General features: G+C 38.6%; 1 protein-coding gene across 1 annotated transcript in view; it reads right to left on the bottom strand.

Annotated features, from left to right (window-relative positions):
* LOC107670030 (inositol hexakisphosphate and diphosphoinositol-pentakisphosphate kinase 2-like) overlaps positions 1–15,985 on the bottom strand; it is a 39,960-nt gene extending 23,975 nt beyond the window's left edge. The window contains exons 1-15 of the mRNA XM_016462493.1: positions 15,949–15,985; positions 15,754–15,844; positions 11,738–11,823; positions 10,985–11,139; positions 6,043–6,204; positions 5,796–5,917; positions 5,381–5,482; positions 3,714–3,800; positions 3,487–3,562; positions 3,271–3,380; positions 2,548–2,633; positions 1,993–2,118; positions 1,792–1,913; positions 980–1,162; positions 601–754 (exon numbers count right to left, since the gene is read on the bottom strand). Of these exons, the coding sequence (XP_016317979.1) occupies positions 601–754; positions 980–1,162; positions 1,792–1,913; positions 1,993–2,118; positions 2,548–2,633; positions 3,271–3,380; positions 3,487–3,562; positions 3,714–3,800; positions 5,381–5,482; positions 5,796–5,917; positions 6,043–6,204; positions 10,985–11,139; positions 11,738–11,823; positions 15,754–15,844; positions 15,949–15,985 (1,699 nt within the window). The remainder of the gene's footprint in view (positions 1–600; positions 755–979; positions 1,163–1,791; positions 1,914–1,992; positions 2,119–2,547; positions 2,634–3,270; positions 3,381–3,486; positions 3,563–3,713; positions 3,801–5,380; positions 5,483–5,795; positions 5,918–6,042; positions 6,205–10,984; positions 11,140–11,737; positions 11,824–15,753; positions 15,845–15,948) is intronic.
* Between the last annotated feature and the right edge of the window lie 1,219 nt (positions 15,986–17,204).

Below are 17,204 nucleotides of genomic sequence, written 5' to 3'. Positions count from 1 at the left end.
CGTTAAAAAAAAAAAAAAAAAAAGTGGCACTGAATTAGATGCCAACCCAGTCCTCTAAATATATATCAGCCAAACTGATGTTAGCATAAGACTAACATAACACAGAATAATGTATATTTGATTTACATCTTCAGTAAATTGCAACAAAATAGCTGCACTTTAAGAGGGTCAGTAACATGTGAGGATGAAATGATTTGTCTTGAGAAATCTCTTTATTTGTATTTATGTTGGATTCACACATTTAAAGAAAAATAAACAAAAGTTGTATGCAATAAAAAAAGGTCAAATAGCATAACCAAGATTTATTATTATAAATTATTATATATGATTTATAAAAAAGCTTTTCAAAAAATATCATGAATTTCTGAATCATTTATATGAATGAAAGAACTGCAGTATGTTCAGCATACACACATCATACATCAAATCAATGCCTGAAAATGTCAATGTTCAATGTCTGAAATGTATTTTTAATGTTTTGTTAAACAAATGAATATATTTGTATTGACCCAGTAAGATTTCATTCATGGAATTTTGTTTATATGCACATTGTAAATGTAATTGTTTAATGCTTTAATAATGTGCATGCACAACATTTACCATCATGTCTACCTGCTGATTTGGGGTCTTCCATTCTCTGGCGGATCTGCAGCGTCAGGTTCTGGATGAGGGAGTACACCTTATCACACGTCTTCACGGGGATTTTAATCATCTGCATGGACTTCACCAGAGATGTGCTGGAGGTGGGCGCCAGCTAGTCCAAAATAAAACATATCATCACTCACAGTAGCAAACAAATTCAGATAAAATGGGGGGGGGAAATTTCTGAAATAGCTAAATTTGTGGTAAATTTGCATCAGTTTTTAATTCAATGGTCTAATGAAAAATCCTTTTTAAATTATAGCTCCCAAAAGCAGAGATGAACAACATAGTGACCAATTCTTTAAACAAGTATCTTCCGTCTTAAATCTGATTGTACCTTCTCATAGTCTTCTGGCGTGAAGTCTCTGTCCTTCTGCAGAATCTCATGAAGTCGTGCTTTGACTTTCTGCTGGCAGCTGCTTAAGGAGTCACTGTCACTGTCCAGCAGCCCATTCATATTCGCACTCTTTACCATCTGCACCAGGATGGGTGTCAGCTCGCCCTCTAATGCCAGCAGGCCCTGAGACAGAGAGACATACTCTTACTGAGAAATTATGTTTTAAATAGGGCTGTCAAAATAAACATTAAAGCATGCGACTAAAAATAAAGGGATAAAAATATTTGAAAATGTTTATACTTAGCATCAACACATTCAATCTGACATTATAAGTTTAATTCTGCTTTCTTCAACCACACACTCTCTTCTCCAAAACCCTCCCAAACAGCCCTTTTTTTCCTTCATAGGGAGCACATTAAACACACACACAAAAAAAATCCTTAGATCATTCACAATTAAACTATTTGAAGAACTGAGCTGGATGATGACACTATTTTCTTCTGTAGAGCTGCTTTATAGCTGAATCAAATTGGTTTCATAATTTGTTACATCGACTCAAAACACTGAACTGACTTGAGCTGACTTGGTTTTTAGAACTGCTTAACATTTGAATTTGTCTCATATGTGATGAATTTTGCATCACTGATTCTGTTTATTACTGAGAAGCTGCTTTGAAACAATCTGTATTGTATGAAGCACTCTAAAATGTGACTTGACTCAATACACTGACAACCGTAGTTTTAATAAATGACTTTGATAACACTTAATCTTTTATATTTCAGACCCGATGGAGAAAAAGGTGGTCGTGATACTTTAGCAAACGCTGCAGCAGTCATCTGAACGCGTCCTTCATCAGAGGCGTATATCTTCAGGTCATGCCTGTATGTGCTGTGCAGACGGAGGAGGCCACAGCCGGGAAATCCAGCGTAATCGCCTGAGACACAGGAGAAAGCAATAAAGAACACGGGGCAGACACGATAAAGACAATAATGAGCACAGTGAGAGTAAAGTACCTTGTCCTCCAGGGTACATACACCTGAAGGCCCGGCCAAGCTCTTCAGCCTGAACCCTGCCTGCTGGAGTCAGCTCTCCACCCCACTTCAAAACCAGCAAGAGCGACGGGTCGTCCCTCCGCACGTCTGGACAAAACACACACTTCCATATCAAATACATCAGCCTTGCATGCAACAACCATGCACAATTCATTACCCATCTAATATTTCACCTACAAAAAAAAGATAGAGCAAGAGCTTTATGCACACTTTAAGCTCTCCACATCCCACTTTGCCATGCCATTTCTTTGACCTTTTTCAAGTCTGAGGGGTGAATGATCAGAGCTAAAATATGAGAGGGGTGGGTTTCATGACCTTAAGTGAGTATGCTTTGCCAGGAAATTCTGCAATGTGGATCGATTTTAGAATCGACTGCACTAAAATAAGCCTCTTTTATACTATAAAATGTAACTGATCTTACACTAACATAAAACCATATAAACAGATGGAACGCCTAAAGAAACAGAATATAAAAAATCATAATCAGCCAAACGATGCATGCGAGACCATCCTTACCTTCCTCTTCACTAGATGTTTTAGGGCAGCCATGTGGCAGATATATTAACTGAACCTTGCGATTAATGCCAGAGAAATGACCGTACCTGAACAAACAAAATGAGATATTAGAAACGAGACTGAAATACAGCTGTATAATTGAATGTAATGGGGCCAAGCATGACAGGTCAAAAGTGGCATTAAAATGCACTGGATATAGCATCTGCAGGGATTATTTTAGCAAGAGTGGTTGAAATAACACAAAAGCTGGCGCCGTCATCAAATCGATGCTGCATTTTCAAGGCAACGTGCCAATGACACAAAATGCCCAGTAAATACGTCAAAGATACGTCGGCAAGATACAACCTCAGTCCTTGCTATTAAATTAATGATAAATTAAAAAACAAGTACCATTTTCTATAACTTTTTACTAGCATGGTATGAAGGTGATTTAACGTTGATATTTGGTGAGCATCTGATGAAAGCTTTTTCAATAAAACTGAATGTGTTAGAGAGACAGTACTGCTGTCTTTATACTTTTCAGTAACCCTAAAGGCCATGCTGAAATGACATTTAACGAGATTCATTATTTATCCACCCTTTTGTCATTTCAAACCAGTATGCATTTCATTCTCTTGTGGAATAGACTACAAACCAGAAGCAATGGCAGAAGAAGAAGAATCCGAAAACTAACATGCTTAGACATGCCTGGCCCCTGTTAATAAACTTACTGGACCCACTTACATTTCAAGAACTGTTTTCAGCTGTTCAAGCTTTGCTTTGCTCTCCTCAATTTCTGAATCGTTATTTTGGCCGAGTTCTAGCAACAGCTGCCTGGCAATGTCCAGCACCTCCTGTCCAATTCAAACAAACACAACAAACAACTGAGCAAATCAGCTAATATTCAAACGCGGTGTGATGATGAATAATATTTGTTATTCTAAAACAACATTTCTTTACTTGGAGTTGCTTTGGTTTTTTTAATTTCAGTTTTCCACTTTTGTAACCTCCACATTTTTCAAAAAGGTAAAAAAACCTGAAAGACACATGAGAAATTCAAAAGTGTTACATAGAACAGAGGACTTTAGCTGAGCAGAGTGTGTTCCAATAGAATTTCATATTTTTTGAAACTAGCGAGTTTATGATGAATATAGTTCAATGAGAGTGTGGAGCTGAAATGTCTGTACCGCTGATGTCTAACTTCCATCTTCATCTTCTGTTTCGGGGTTCTGTCACCATGTCGAATCACAGCAATCACACACCTCAACTCCATCCTGAGAGTCATACGACAGCACTTAAAAAGATATTTACTTTGAGCTTATACAGAATCAATACATCAGTATTAATATATAATATTAATGTGTTAAAAAGGTACAGTTCCCTAAAAATGAAAATTCTGTCATCATTTACTCATTCCCATATGACTGACGTTTGACACAAAAAGCGATAATTTGATGAATATCCAGTCGGGTGAAATCAATACAATGGCAGCACACTGTGACTTTAACACTTAAAAGGGTTAGTTTACCCAAAATGAAATTCATTTACTCATCCTCATGTTGTTCCAAACGCATAAGGCCTTTGTACCTCTTCAAATCACAAATGAAGTCAACTTCACTGAAACCTGAGGGATTTCTGTCCCCCCGTTGAAAGTCCGTGACACCAACATTTGATGATTCAAAAAGTTCATAAAAACATTGTAAACATCAAGTGCTTTAATCCAAGTCTCCTGAAATGACACGATGAGCAATTAAGGCTGTTATTCACATACAAACCCTGATCAACGCACATTGGAGCACATCAAATATGGCAAATGCAAGCTCAGATGTGCTTGTGTGATGCGCAAGAACCTCAAGCAAGTACGACTGAGCTTCCTTTAGCATATTTGATGTGCTGCATGTGTTGATCAAGGTTTACATGTGAATGAAAGCCGACATGTAATCTGTTCATCAAAGCGGACATGTCGACTGATTACATTTACAAGCTTTTTGAATCGTCAAAGTTTCGGTGGAATGGACTTTCAACGGAGGGACAGAAATCTCTCAGGATTCATTAGAAAGATCTTCATTTGTGTTTCAAAGATGAACAAAGGTCTTATGGGTTTGGAACGACATGAGGGTGAGTAATTGATAGAATTTTCATTTTTGGGGGAACTCTCCCTTAAATAAAGTACATAAGAGTGTCAGCAAACACATTCGCTAATAATTGACCCTGGACCACAAAACCAGTCATAAGGGTAAATTTTTTCGAAATTGAGATTTATACATCATGTGAAGCTGAATAAATAAGCTCTCCATTAATGTATGGTTTGTTAGGATAGGACAATATTTGGCCGAGATACAGCTATTTGAAAATCTGGAATCTGAGGGTGAAAAAAAAATCTAAATATTGAGAAAATCATCTTTAAAGTTGTTCAAATGAAGTTCTTAGCAATGCATATTACTAATGATAATACATTTTTGATATATTTACGGTAGGAAATTTACAAAATATCTTCATGGAACATGATCTTTACTTATATATATATAATATCCTAATGATTTTTGGCATAAAAGAAAAATGGATCATTTTGACCCATACAATGTATTGTTGGCTATTGCTACAAATATACCCCAGCGACTTGAGACTGTTTTTGTGCTCCAGGGTCACATTTGTGTTTTTGGTGAAAACAGAAGAAAGTCATATGAGTTTGAGACACGGAGAATGAGTTAATGACAATTTCATTTTTGGGAGAAGAATACCTTTAATAGTTTCCTAGAAACTGAAAAGATTGCAGTAGCTGAAATACTAATAGCATTGTTGAAGTAATTATCACTAAAAGGTTAAAATGTCGCCTGTCTTTATTAGGACGTACATAGTGCCAGAGGTTGTGGGAACTATGGGAATGTCCTCTGCTTCTAAAGGGATCGACCATGGGATCTGAAACTGTGGAGCCAGTTCTCTCATGATGATATTCCTGTGGGGCCAAAGAAAAACAATATCAACTGACTTGAAAGAAATACACCATTCATCTGTATAAATAAATGTGTGTTCTACATTAAATGTATTAATAATGCATGAAGTATTTCTAATCAGAAATTACCACAGTGTAATCTTCTTATTATAATTAAAAATGCAGCTTTTTATGTCAAAAAAGAAAATACAAAAACCTTTTTTTAGCATCTGACAATAAAACATAAGATTATATCCATGTACCTAATATATTAAAGTATATTAGAAACTAGAAGTGATTTTGCAAATCACTGGATATTTTGGATTTGTATACTAACCCCAGGATTTTTGCACAGTCATCGTAGTATTTCATGGAGTTCTTGACGAAGCTGAAGCCATTGACGTCACAGACGTATGACTGGCCACTGGCACGGAGCAGGTCGAACCCACACACGGTTTGCTATAAATGAGAAATTGCTAACACTTCATGACCAACTTTCAGATATAAGGCTCAAACTATTAAAATGAGTGGCATCATGACTGAGTTTTGCATTTTGCAAGACTGTTTTCAACATCTTCATTTACCTTGAAAGCCGAACAGACTTTCCATGCGATGAGTTTCTCTCTGGCATTGAGGATGACTGGGTAACGGACCTCTTTCCCCTCACTGTCTCGTTCCACCTTCCCATCCAGAGCGGGAGATTTACGGGCCTCTGCATGGGCATAGTCAGGACCTACAGTATACACCTGATGTGCACAAACACAAAGAAAGCATATGAAATAAAGTTGTTAATTCACCAATGAACCAGAGTCTATAAACAACTATAAAAAGTGGAAGAAAATCTTTTAAGTTGCAGCTGTAGTGCAACCGCACAATCTGAATGCCTGCTCTTTATGAAAACGTCTCAGGTTACGCATGTAACCATGGTTCCCTGAGAATAGGGAACGAGACGCTGCGTCCTCTAGAGGGCGCTAGGGGAACGCCTTCGGCATGGCCGGTGTCTGAAGCATGTGTCTAAACACGACAATGAACTTGACATTGGCAGGCGGCAGCCCATGACGTCATAACTGGTGCGGCCGAAAGTATAATAGGGCACCTGTGAATTACGTCATCCACTTCTTGTCTGAAGGAGACGTATGCAAACATGACAACTCTCTAAGCGAGAGGAGGCCTAACTACACTCCATGCTCAGGACATCTTGTAAGGAGGCTCACAGAGAGTCTACAACTCACAGATCCTGTCCTAGCGGAGCTCTGGCGAGCGGAAGCCTCAATAAATAACCCTCCGTAGTGAAAGGAGGCCTGACGACGCTCGCAGTAATTAGCTGAGCTCTAGGAGCAGAGGCCTCAGCATGACGACTCTCTAAATGAGAGGAGGCCTAACTACACTCCATGCTCAGGACATCTTGTAAGGAGGCTCACAGAGAGCCTACAACTCACAGATCCTGTCCTAGCGGAGCTCTCGTGAGCAGAGGCCTCAATAAATAACCCTCTGTAAAGAGAGGAGGCCTGACGACGCTCACAGTAAACAGCCAAGCTCTAGGAGCGGAGGCCTTAACATGACGACCCTCTAAACGAGAGAAGGCCTAACTACACTCCATGCTCAGGACATCTTGTAAGGAGGCTCACGTAGAGCCTACAATACACAGAAGCTGTCCTAGCAGAGCTCGTGAGTGGAGGGCTCAATAGATAACTCTCTGTAGCGGGAGGAGGCCTCACTATGCTCGCAGTAAATGGCCAAGCTCTAGGGGCGGAGCTCCAATCCTTCTGCTCGACTAATATAGATAGCTTCTCAAAGCCAGATGACTACACATCATTTAATTCCTCAGAATTAAATGCAGCCAAACAACCAAACAAGTGAAACATGGTCTGGATGTTAAGCTGAAAATCATCAAAATATATGCAATATAAAAGTATCGTGAACAACAGCTTGCAATGCATTAATTTTGTTGCAGACCCGTAACGCACGCGTTGCCGCGGCAATGCGAGATTCGAGCCGTTCGATTCTATATTGCATAAGAGCTTCTACCCGCAAGAAGAAAAACGCATCGCATTTTATGAATGAACACGGCCAGCTCCCACGAGAGCTGACTGTGCGTGCTCCGTTCCCAAACAAACCACTCATAAATCGCGTGTATCCCCACACATGATGTAGCCAGAGTAAAACAAGGAATCTAAAAAGCAGTATTAATGCTAACAATATCAACCTCCTCGGAGGAAGATGGCAGCAGCGAGCTCTCACTCAGAGGGGGAAGAGACCGCAGCACGGAGAGAGAGTGCTAGATCAGAGGTGAACGCATCGTGAAAAATTCGCTCTAAACATACCACCCAAAAGCGCGTCTCACATCCCTCGAGAATAGGGACATCGCAAACGGAGCTTCATTGAGAAAAACCCTTTCAGTGCGAGCATTCTACTCCCTCAGGAGCTAAAACGCGCTTGCTCCTAAAGGCTGATTTATACTTCTGCGTCGGACCTACGCCGTAGCCTTTACGCCGTAGGCTATGCATCAGTTTTCATTTATACTTCTGCGTCTGTGTCCGCGTCAACGTGCAGTACACATGCAAACCGCTAGTCTGCAGTGTCCACGGGCATGTTGCTGGTGTAACCCGCAGTACCACGGCAAAAGCCGAAGAAGAAGCGGCTCGTCGGCGAAGCATTATAGCCGTGACGGCGGCATATAAATATCAAATCATTAAATCGTTATTTAAAACTGAACGGAACAGGAGATGATGGCATTCTTTCAATCTGCACAAGGACTTGTACCACGGCAGATCAACATTGTTTGTTGCGGACAACTACTGATGTATAATGCTATGTAGTATAATAAATGATAAGACACTTGGTCTTTGCTTTGTTTTATTTTATATAAGAAGGTGTAACATTAAAATATATTAAAGTGCACATAAACACACACAAAACTCAAGTACAATCACAGCGCTTGCGGTCTGCGTAGAAATCTGCTGTTAGATTTTTGGAGAGGTGCACGTCAGGCTACGGCGTATGGGTGTGCGTCTATGCGTAAGCTACGGCGTAGGTCCGACGCAGAAGTATAAATCAACCTTAAGTGCGCAAGACTGTCCCATGTCTTAAAACCCATGATGTAGCGAGAGAAAAACAAGCGATCTAAAAGCAGTATTAATGCTAACAATATCAACCTCATCGGAGGAAGTTAGCAGCAGCGAGCTCTCACTCGGAGGGGGAAGAGACCGCAGTGAGGGCTTCCGAACCCCGAGAGAGAGTGCTAGATCAGAGGTGAACGCATCGCAAAAAATTAGCTCTAAACATTCCACCCAAAAGCGCGCCCCACATCCCTCCAGAATAGGGACATCGCAAACGGAGCTTCGTTGAGAAAAACCCTTTCAATGCGTGCATTCTGCTCCCTCAGGAGCTAAAACGCGCTTGCTTCTAACTCATGAACAAACAGACGATCTCCTGAAGACAAGAAAGAGGATGACGTAATTCACAGGTGCCCTTTTATACTTTCGGCCGCACCAGTTATGACGTAATGGGCTGCCGCCTGCCAATGTCAAGTTCATTGTCGTGTTTAAGGCCCGGGTATACTTCACTTTCCGCGTTCCGTTCCGTCTCGTGCACAGCCGCATCCGCACAGCTTTCAAATGGCGCTTTTCCACTGCACAATCAGCTTGTAACACTCCAAAGAGAAAGGAAAACTTGAAATCGCATCATATGACCCCTTTAAGGGTTTATGTTCTTGTCATGTGTTTTTTTGTACTTTTTTTTGTACTTTCATATTCTTATTATATGTCAAAGGACACGTTCACACTGCAAGCATTAGTGCTCAATTCCGATTTATTACTCAGATCTGATTTTTTTTGTATGGCTGTTCACATTATGCTTTTTAAATGTGGCCAATATCAGATTCCAGTGTTAACTGATCACGGTCCTGAAGTGACATGAATGTGCAAAAGAATAACAATAGAATAAATAACAAGACAGCATGAAGCACGTCATCACTTAAGGAGGCCACTTCAGTAAGCATTCACGCATTCATTTATAAGCTGATGTGCCGCGAATTCTAAGCAGGCGATAAAGGAGGACGAAGATAAGGAGAAAGTTTTTAAATATTCATGATTTGACCTCTTCAGTTTAGCTTGTATAGAGCTACTCTAAAGCGATACTAAACTGCAGTGGAAACGCAAACCGTTCCGAACCGAGCCGTGCCGTACCGTACTGAGCCGTACCGAGCCGAGTCGTACCACGCAGTGGAAAAGCGCCAAAAGTATACTCAACCGCGGATGAGTGCGGACGGACGAGCTCGACACAGGCGCAGTACCACCTACTTAACTTGCGGTCTGTCTCAACTTTCACCTCGCGCATGCGCTGTTGTACGCAGACCGTCCGCGCGGTCTCAAAAAATTGCCTGCACCCCGTACGGGGTGCGCAGCTGTCTGCAAGCCCTCCTGATGACAAAAATGACGTAATGCGGACGCGGTCGGCCGAAGTATACTTTGGCCTTTAGACTCATGTTTCAGACACTGGTCATGCCGAAGGCGTTCCCCTAGCGCCCTCTATAGGACGCAGCGTAGAGTTCCCTTTCGAAAGGGAACTCGAATATATGCACAGGCTGACTAGATGAGCCTGTGTGATGAATACTGTAAGTCTGGCACAAGGTGGTACTATAATGATCTAATTCACATGTTTGTTAACAACTTAGGACACTTACTGTAAACCCAAGTCATTTTATAATAGAGCAAATCGGATTAGACAATCTTTTATCACCTTAGCTATAAAGCTCTTAAACTCTGATTTAAATGAGATATTTAAAGGGGTCATATGATGCTTTTTTAAAGATCATTAGATTATCTCAGCAAAGGAGAAGTGCTCACTAACACAGATTTAGACAGATTTGTGAACAATATTTGAGAGAAATAGGCCTTTTGTGTACGTAGAAAAAGTCTTAGATCTTTGAGTTCAGCTCATGACAAATGGGGGCAAAAACAAAAGTGTTGCGTTTATAATTTTGTTCAGTGTAAATGAGTCTCCGTTTAATGACAACCTATAAATATCAATATATCTGATTACTTGAATATTTGAATATATTGAATATTGAACTACTGAATATTAAAAAAAAATTTTTTTTTAAACATGCTTTAAATGACAACAGTGTTGTCCTCAAAACAAACATACAAATATAGTGTATGTATCCAAGTTTTTAGGCACATTTACCAGAGAACCTGACAGGGCTCTACACTTATGAGTCGCTTTAATATAACAACTCATTCTCACATTTAATATAGCTCATTCTCATGTTTTGGGTAGCTTGGACCATGCACTTTGTGTCCTCTATTTTTCAGGTCTATTTTTATAGAAATAGACCCGATTAATCAATAAATTCATTGTTGATTAGTTTTATTGATTTGTGGTTTATGTCTTATAATATATTTATTTATAAGGTTTTTTTAAAATACTTGCTTACTTAAAATCAATTGATGTATGTGGTGTGTATAAGAGTATGGAGTTGTATCTGGAGTTGAGGGGATTGATTGAGACTCATTAAGGTCACACCTTGCGGAAGAGCCGCTGACTGCCTCCTCCTGCAGATGTGGGGTAGTAGATGTAGACATTGTGGTCCTCAGCACTCACAGGCTTCTCTACGAAGGGCTTCTGGAAAATCTCTCCATTCACCTCCACATGGTCCTCTCCCTCCACCAGATTACATTCTACAAAAACATCACACAACATCATAAAGAACCCATGAAATCGTTCGCATTAGAAACAGGATATTTGGGTAAAACATATTTTGAGAGACCGAAAGCACACGGTCAGCTCGCATTCACACGAGCGGTTCAAAGAGAAGCTCAAGCGAACACTGCTTTATAAAAAGACAAGGTAAACAGACAGCAAGAAAATGAAATCACATGGCCTTGATTTGATTGAATTCAGTTGAAAAGTACATACATAAATTCTCTCAACTAATCCTGTAAACTACAAAGGTAACCATTTTACTAATTATTTATTCGTATTCAAGAACCCACATGTATAAAATAGTGAAAGCAACTCACAATAATTATTAGAAAAACAAAACTGAAAATTAGTTTTTCACTTAAAACTTATTATAACTGCTAATATTGTAGGCTCATGTTTTTCCCCCTTCTCATTTGTAAGTATCAGCTAAATGACACTCACGTCCTACAAACTACCTGAGAACAAGCCACTGTGACGCAGATGCTCTAAACACATTATCTGTTCGCTGGTGACACAGGCTTATTCTATTAAGTCCAAACTAGGACAGTGTGAGATTTGAGGGAGTTAACAAACCTTCTGGTCTGGCAGGATCTCTGTTCAGAACCGCAAAGCGGGGGAGCTGTATTCCCTCGGCCTTCAGTATCTGATACACCTCCCTCCTAAACACGAAAATATCGCATATGAATTTGGATTTTGTGGGGGGGAAAAAGGTAAATTCAATTGTTTGGAAAAAACAAACATTGGTTTTCATATAGCACCCATGCACAGTTTTCTTTAAAGTTATTTAAATGGTGCTTCAAACCAATGTTTAAACCACATTTAACCAAAATGTCCCATCTTATCATTTACTCAGCCTCACGTCGTTCCAAACCCTTAAAGAGTTTTAGAAATCTTCAAGACATAAATGAAACAATGAGCAAGCATGCCAGAGTGTCCATTATTTTATGTGCTCTGTGCATGATCAATAAAGTGACAGGAATATTTCATCATATAACATCTTCATTTGTGTTTTAAAGAGGATTGCAAGTTGCGTGAGTTTGGAACGAAATAGGAGTAAATGTTGACTTAAAAGGCAATAATCACACGAGTATAAATATCTGATGAGTCCTGCTGTTCTGCTATAGACACGAGGCTGCAGTGATGAGTATTATTTGTGTAGCATTACTTGTGTATTAAAGACAATAAGTTGATATCGAGAACATTTTAGACACAGTGCTGCCAGACAGAACTATTTTCACTGGCAGAACAAAAACAGTCACAGTTCCAGTACAACTGGACTACATTTCAGGACTCTTGAAACGCCACTAGGCCAAACACATTCAGTGAATCAGTGTCTGAGTGATTCACTGTGCACTGCATCAGCATCTATTGTTTTCTCATATCGCTCAGAACTAAAAAGAACCAGTTGTGTCACTTGTCAGTTGTGTGTGGAAGAATTACTGTGAGAGACAGTTAGTCGTGTAGATGCATGAAGTTTCAATGTTTCTAAACCAAATCAAATAAATACATTTATCTCTTTAAATTATCACTTCTGTTGACGTGATGACTGCTTCATGGGCAAATGCTTGCATGCATGCTGTGGGTTGCTGTGTTGACCACGGTTAAAATGCAAACATTCAAGCAGTTGAAACATTAGCTAGCTGCTGCAAGCGTCAACACAAGAGTAAACTGTCACAGCAATACCTCTCTCACATGGCAAAACTTTCCACTAATAATGTTAACTGTTTCAAGGCAGTGGTAAACTGTTCGTTCTAGCTAGGCTAAAGGAAAACACAAGATTTTTTTTTTCTTAAGTTGACCACGGTTAAAATGCAAACATTCAAGCAGTTGAAACATTAGCTAGCTGCTGCAAGCGTCAACACAAGAGTAAACTGTCACAGCAATACCTCTCTCACATGGCAAAACTTTCCACTAATAATGCTAACTGTTTCAAGGCAGTGGTAAACTGTTCGTTCTAGCTAGGCTAAAGGAAAACACAAGATTTTTTTTTCTTAATTTTCCAGGACAACAAGGTTTTTCAGGACATTTATGATTTTCTCTCATTTCCCATGTGCTTTCCAGGACTGAAAAATTTGTCCTCAACAAGCAGGAGTGCTGCTGTTCTGGATATAAACACAGCTGTGATAGGGCCGTAAGCACCAGGCCATAGTCCACTTGCCATATTCAGACCAACAGCACAATTTCAAATGTGATATTGCTTTTATACAACAGGCCAGTTAAAAGTGGTTAATATTGCATTGTAAGTTGATGTATTATCCGTGAGTAGAGACCATGACAATCACCCATGCTAGAGGAATGCTATATACTTAAAAAATGCACATTCTGTCATCACTGCATGCCAGGGTCGGAAATTAAAGGGGGTTGGGGCAAAAATGCCCACCAATTCCAGCTGCAAAATTAAATGAAATCTATTACAACTATTGCGCTTAACCCTCAAGCATCCTTCATAGAGCAGCCCTTAACGAATCCTTCGTGGACACATTTGGGCACGAATGTCTCAGGTGTGATCCTTAAAGTTTTTTTAAATAAATGTCATACACTATCATCACTTAAGTAAAAACAATCAACTTATGCAATTCCTTTGTGATTTTCTTTTTGTATTTTTGAATTTATTTAGCTCTAAAATCACTCCATTGACTTTCATGTAAAATATGCTTTCTTTCTTTTTTTTTACTTCTGTAAAAATATTCATTCCTTTAAGTTGAAACAGCCAAAACCTCATAATTTAGAAAACTTTGGTGACATCTTGTGACATATACTGGTATAAAAATAGCAATAACATGAAATATCAATGGCCACTAGATGGTTGTAGAAGCCTACTCACTGGCTGCATTGGCTGAACTCTAAACCAATGTTGTAACAAACTTAACCTATTAAGTTTTGGATTTTATAACAAGTTAAAATTGCAGAACTTTTTAAAAACCCATGTGTTAGGTGAGACTACACAAAAATGCCAAAATATGCTAACAGACAAATCTGACCATGCTATAAGCAAAAGACAAAGTAGGAGACGGAATAATTTATTTCTAACAAAAAAAACATCAAATTTCAATAACTCAAAAAAAGCTAAATGGTACCAAACAGGTAAGAATAAACAATAAACCTAGCAAGTAGCATGTTTCAGATATGTTTTGTTTGGAAGCATCAACAAATCTTGCAGTAGGACTTTGATCTGACTTTGAAGTGTGTGTGTGTGAGACTGTTATTTATTTGACAAAATTAACAACAACAAAAAATGTTATAGGGTCATTCCATGTTTTGTTTAATGATGTGTGTGTGTGTGTGTGTGTGTACAGGTATATATGGTTTATGAGGACACAAATGTGTATAATGACATGGGTACTACAACGTAAACATGGTTTATGAGGACACTTCCTGTGTCCCCGTAAAACAAAAGGCTTAAAAAACATACAAAACGGTGTTTTATGAAATTCAAAAACTGGCAGCAGTTTCCTGTGAGGGGTAGGTTTAGGGGTAGGGTTGGTGTAGGGCAATAGAAAATACAGTTTGTACAGTATAAAAACCATTACGCCTATGGAGAGTCCCCGTAAACCACAAATACAAGTATGTGTGTGTGTGTGTGTGTGTGAGACTGTTTTTTATTTGACAAAATTAACAAACAAAAAAAGTTATAGGGTCATTCAATGTTTTGTTTATGGATGTGTGTGTGTGTGTGTGTGTGTGTGTGCCACATTGAGGCTCGTTGTATAGGCTCACCCCTTTATTTATATGTATGTATGATCTGCATTGTGTTGGATTTATTTATTTTTATTGGACAAATAAAAAAAAAATTGCTCTGAATTATAGTCTCACCCATTCATTTCCTATGACTGCCCACTTTTGTCCACGAAGGACCAGTTAAGAAGTTTTTTTCCCCAAACACAACATTGTTGAATCAAATCCAACTTTTTTGTGTGTTCAGGTAGGAAACATAGGAAAAGAAACCAAGTCGTTTACCACTCAGATTAAGGAAACCATTTTTATTTTATTTTTTTAATTAAAAATTATTTTGCCCAAATTTGTCCCCAAGGCCTATTTAGGGTTAAAGTAAAATATGAAATTGAATGAAAAGTGCCAATTGCAACATTGCATTTAGAGATTGCATCAAAGATTTCTTTTTATGTTTTTTTTCTTTCAGTGTTGAGCATTATAACCAATCAACCATATACTTGTTGAGTGCATGAATGCAATGGCCAATCAGAGGCATTTAGATTAGTCACCAGTGATCAAGAAACCCGCTGAAAATGCCAGAGTTTTCCAGAGCACTGACTTTGGCACTCTTGCCAATTCTCTCATCATAAACAAAAAAGTTACGATATATGTAATAGTTTCCTTGCGCAGTGTAGACAGCATCTGTGAGATTTTGTGAGCGTGCCGAACTGGAATCACTGACGCTTCAGGGAGCTGGAACTACTACTTATCTACTTATCTTTCAAATATATTGAACAAAAGTTATTCCAGTTTTAAAAGCATGAAGTATAGCTGGCAATGTCTTTTGAATTGGAGTTGGAGCACATCATGTGTGGTCAATAAACAATGCGGTTAACTTGCAATACAAATCAAGACATGGTGGTGGACATGAAGCTCACCTGTCCTGAATAAAATACTGAAGATCCAGATCGTTGATGACGAATGGATTCCTCAGCTTCTTAAAAGCCACAGCTTTATCCAGTTCGAATCCTTTAAAAACCGACAATAAATAGTGAATATGAATTCACAGAAGCAGGTTCATATCAAGAGGGTGTGAATACATTTTCACTCTTGTTCTCAGTACAGTAACTGACCGTAACTACCTGTGCATGCAACCTTTTTAACACACATCTTTCAACCAATCAGAATAGAGTATTCAGACCATAGCACACATACATATATTATGTAAACAAAAACTTTTATTTTGGATGCGATTAATCGTTTGACAGCACTAAAAAAAAGCATCCCTCACTGACAGCTGAAACAATATAATCGTCACCCATCCACCAACACAACAATCTAGTGCTAATGTTACTTCAACAACCCAGCTGTTGAGTTACAGAGCGCTGGCTATTTGAGAGAGAAGTACTCAGCGCCACCAAATTGGTACATTTCTTCAGGGAAATACAGGTTTGTATACATTTAGCATCTTATTGTGCTGTAAATCATTTTACTTCACATGATGCAACACACAGGTATGAAATGCAAGTCAGCTAATGATAAAAACGCATGATGTCTTGTAAAATATAACCTTTTTTTGTTCGGAGAGATACTGAATCTCGGATATTAAAATACGTTCTCATAACTGTACCGTTTGTTTACAAGCAGGTTAAAAGGAATCAGTAGGGCTGCACAATTAATCGAATTTCTAATCGTGATTACAATTACGGATACCACAATTAGCTACATAATCATTCAAAGCGGCAATTAATCGTTCAAAGTCAACTTATGTTATTCTGCATGCTTAAGATTAGTTTTTTTTCTTTCTACAGGTTATCTTAAGGGTTTTTCCACTGTTTACATTTTAGTTTTAGTATAACATTATAATACCATGCAAATTTTAACTTTTTTTATTTAAATAAGAAACCAATCCAATGTATGGTTGACATTTCAGGCTTAATACTATAGAAAAGCAATAAAAGTTCTTCAGTTTTCAGCTTGTTTATTTTCATATAAAAATATGGCATGCAGTTGCTTCAAACAATGGTATAAACATCATTCATTGTACATTGTGGTAATCGTAATTAATAATTGCAATTACAATTTCAAGGGATTAATCGACAATTATGATTTTTGTCATAATCATGCAGCCCTAGGAATCAGTTGGTTATTAGATAACAACTGATCTATGAGCCTCACATCGTCATGTAAAGCACAAAATGGGCTAAAACATGCTTTTTTGGGAGTTAAATTGACAACCACAAACCTTAGACAATCACGTTACATGATTTATTTAAATACTCTTCTCCTATAAATTTTGCGTCTGAAAGGGAAACTCCTAGAATTGCAATAAGGTCAGCTGCAAAAAGTAACTGTGTCCACACCGTCCTTGCACCAAATTTTATACACT

Source organism: Sinocyclocheilus anshuiensis, unplaced genomic scaffold, assembly GCF_001515605.1.
Source record: "Sinocyclocheilus anshuiensis isolate Anshui unplaced genomic scaffold, SAMN03320099.WGS_v1.1 scaffold664, whole genome shotgun sequence".
NCBI lineage: Eukaryota > Metazoa > Chordata > Actinopteri > Cypriniformes > Cyprinidae > Sinocyclocheilus > Sinocyclocheilus anshuiensis.
The sequence above is the reverse complement of the archived record's forward strand: the minus strand, read 5'-3'. Positions and strand labels throughout refer to the sequence as shown.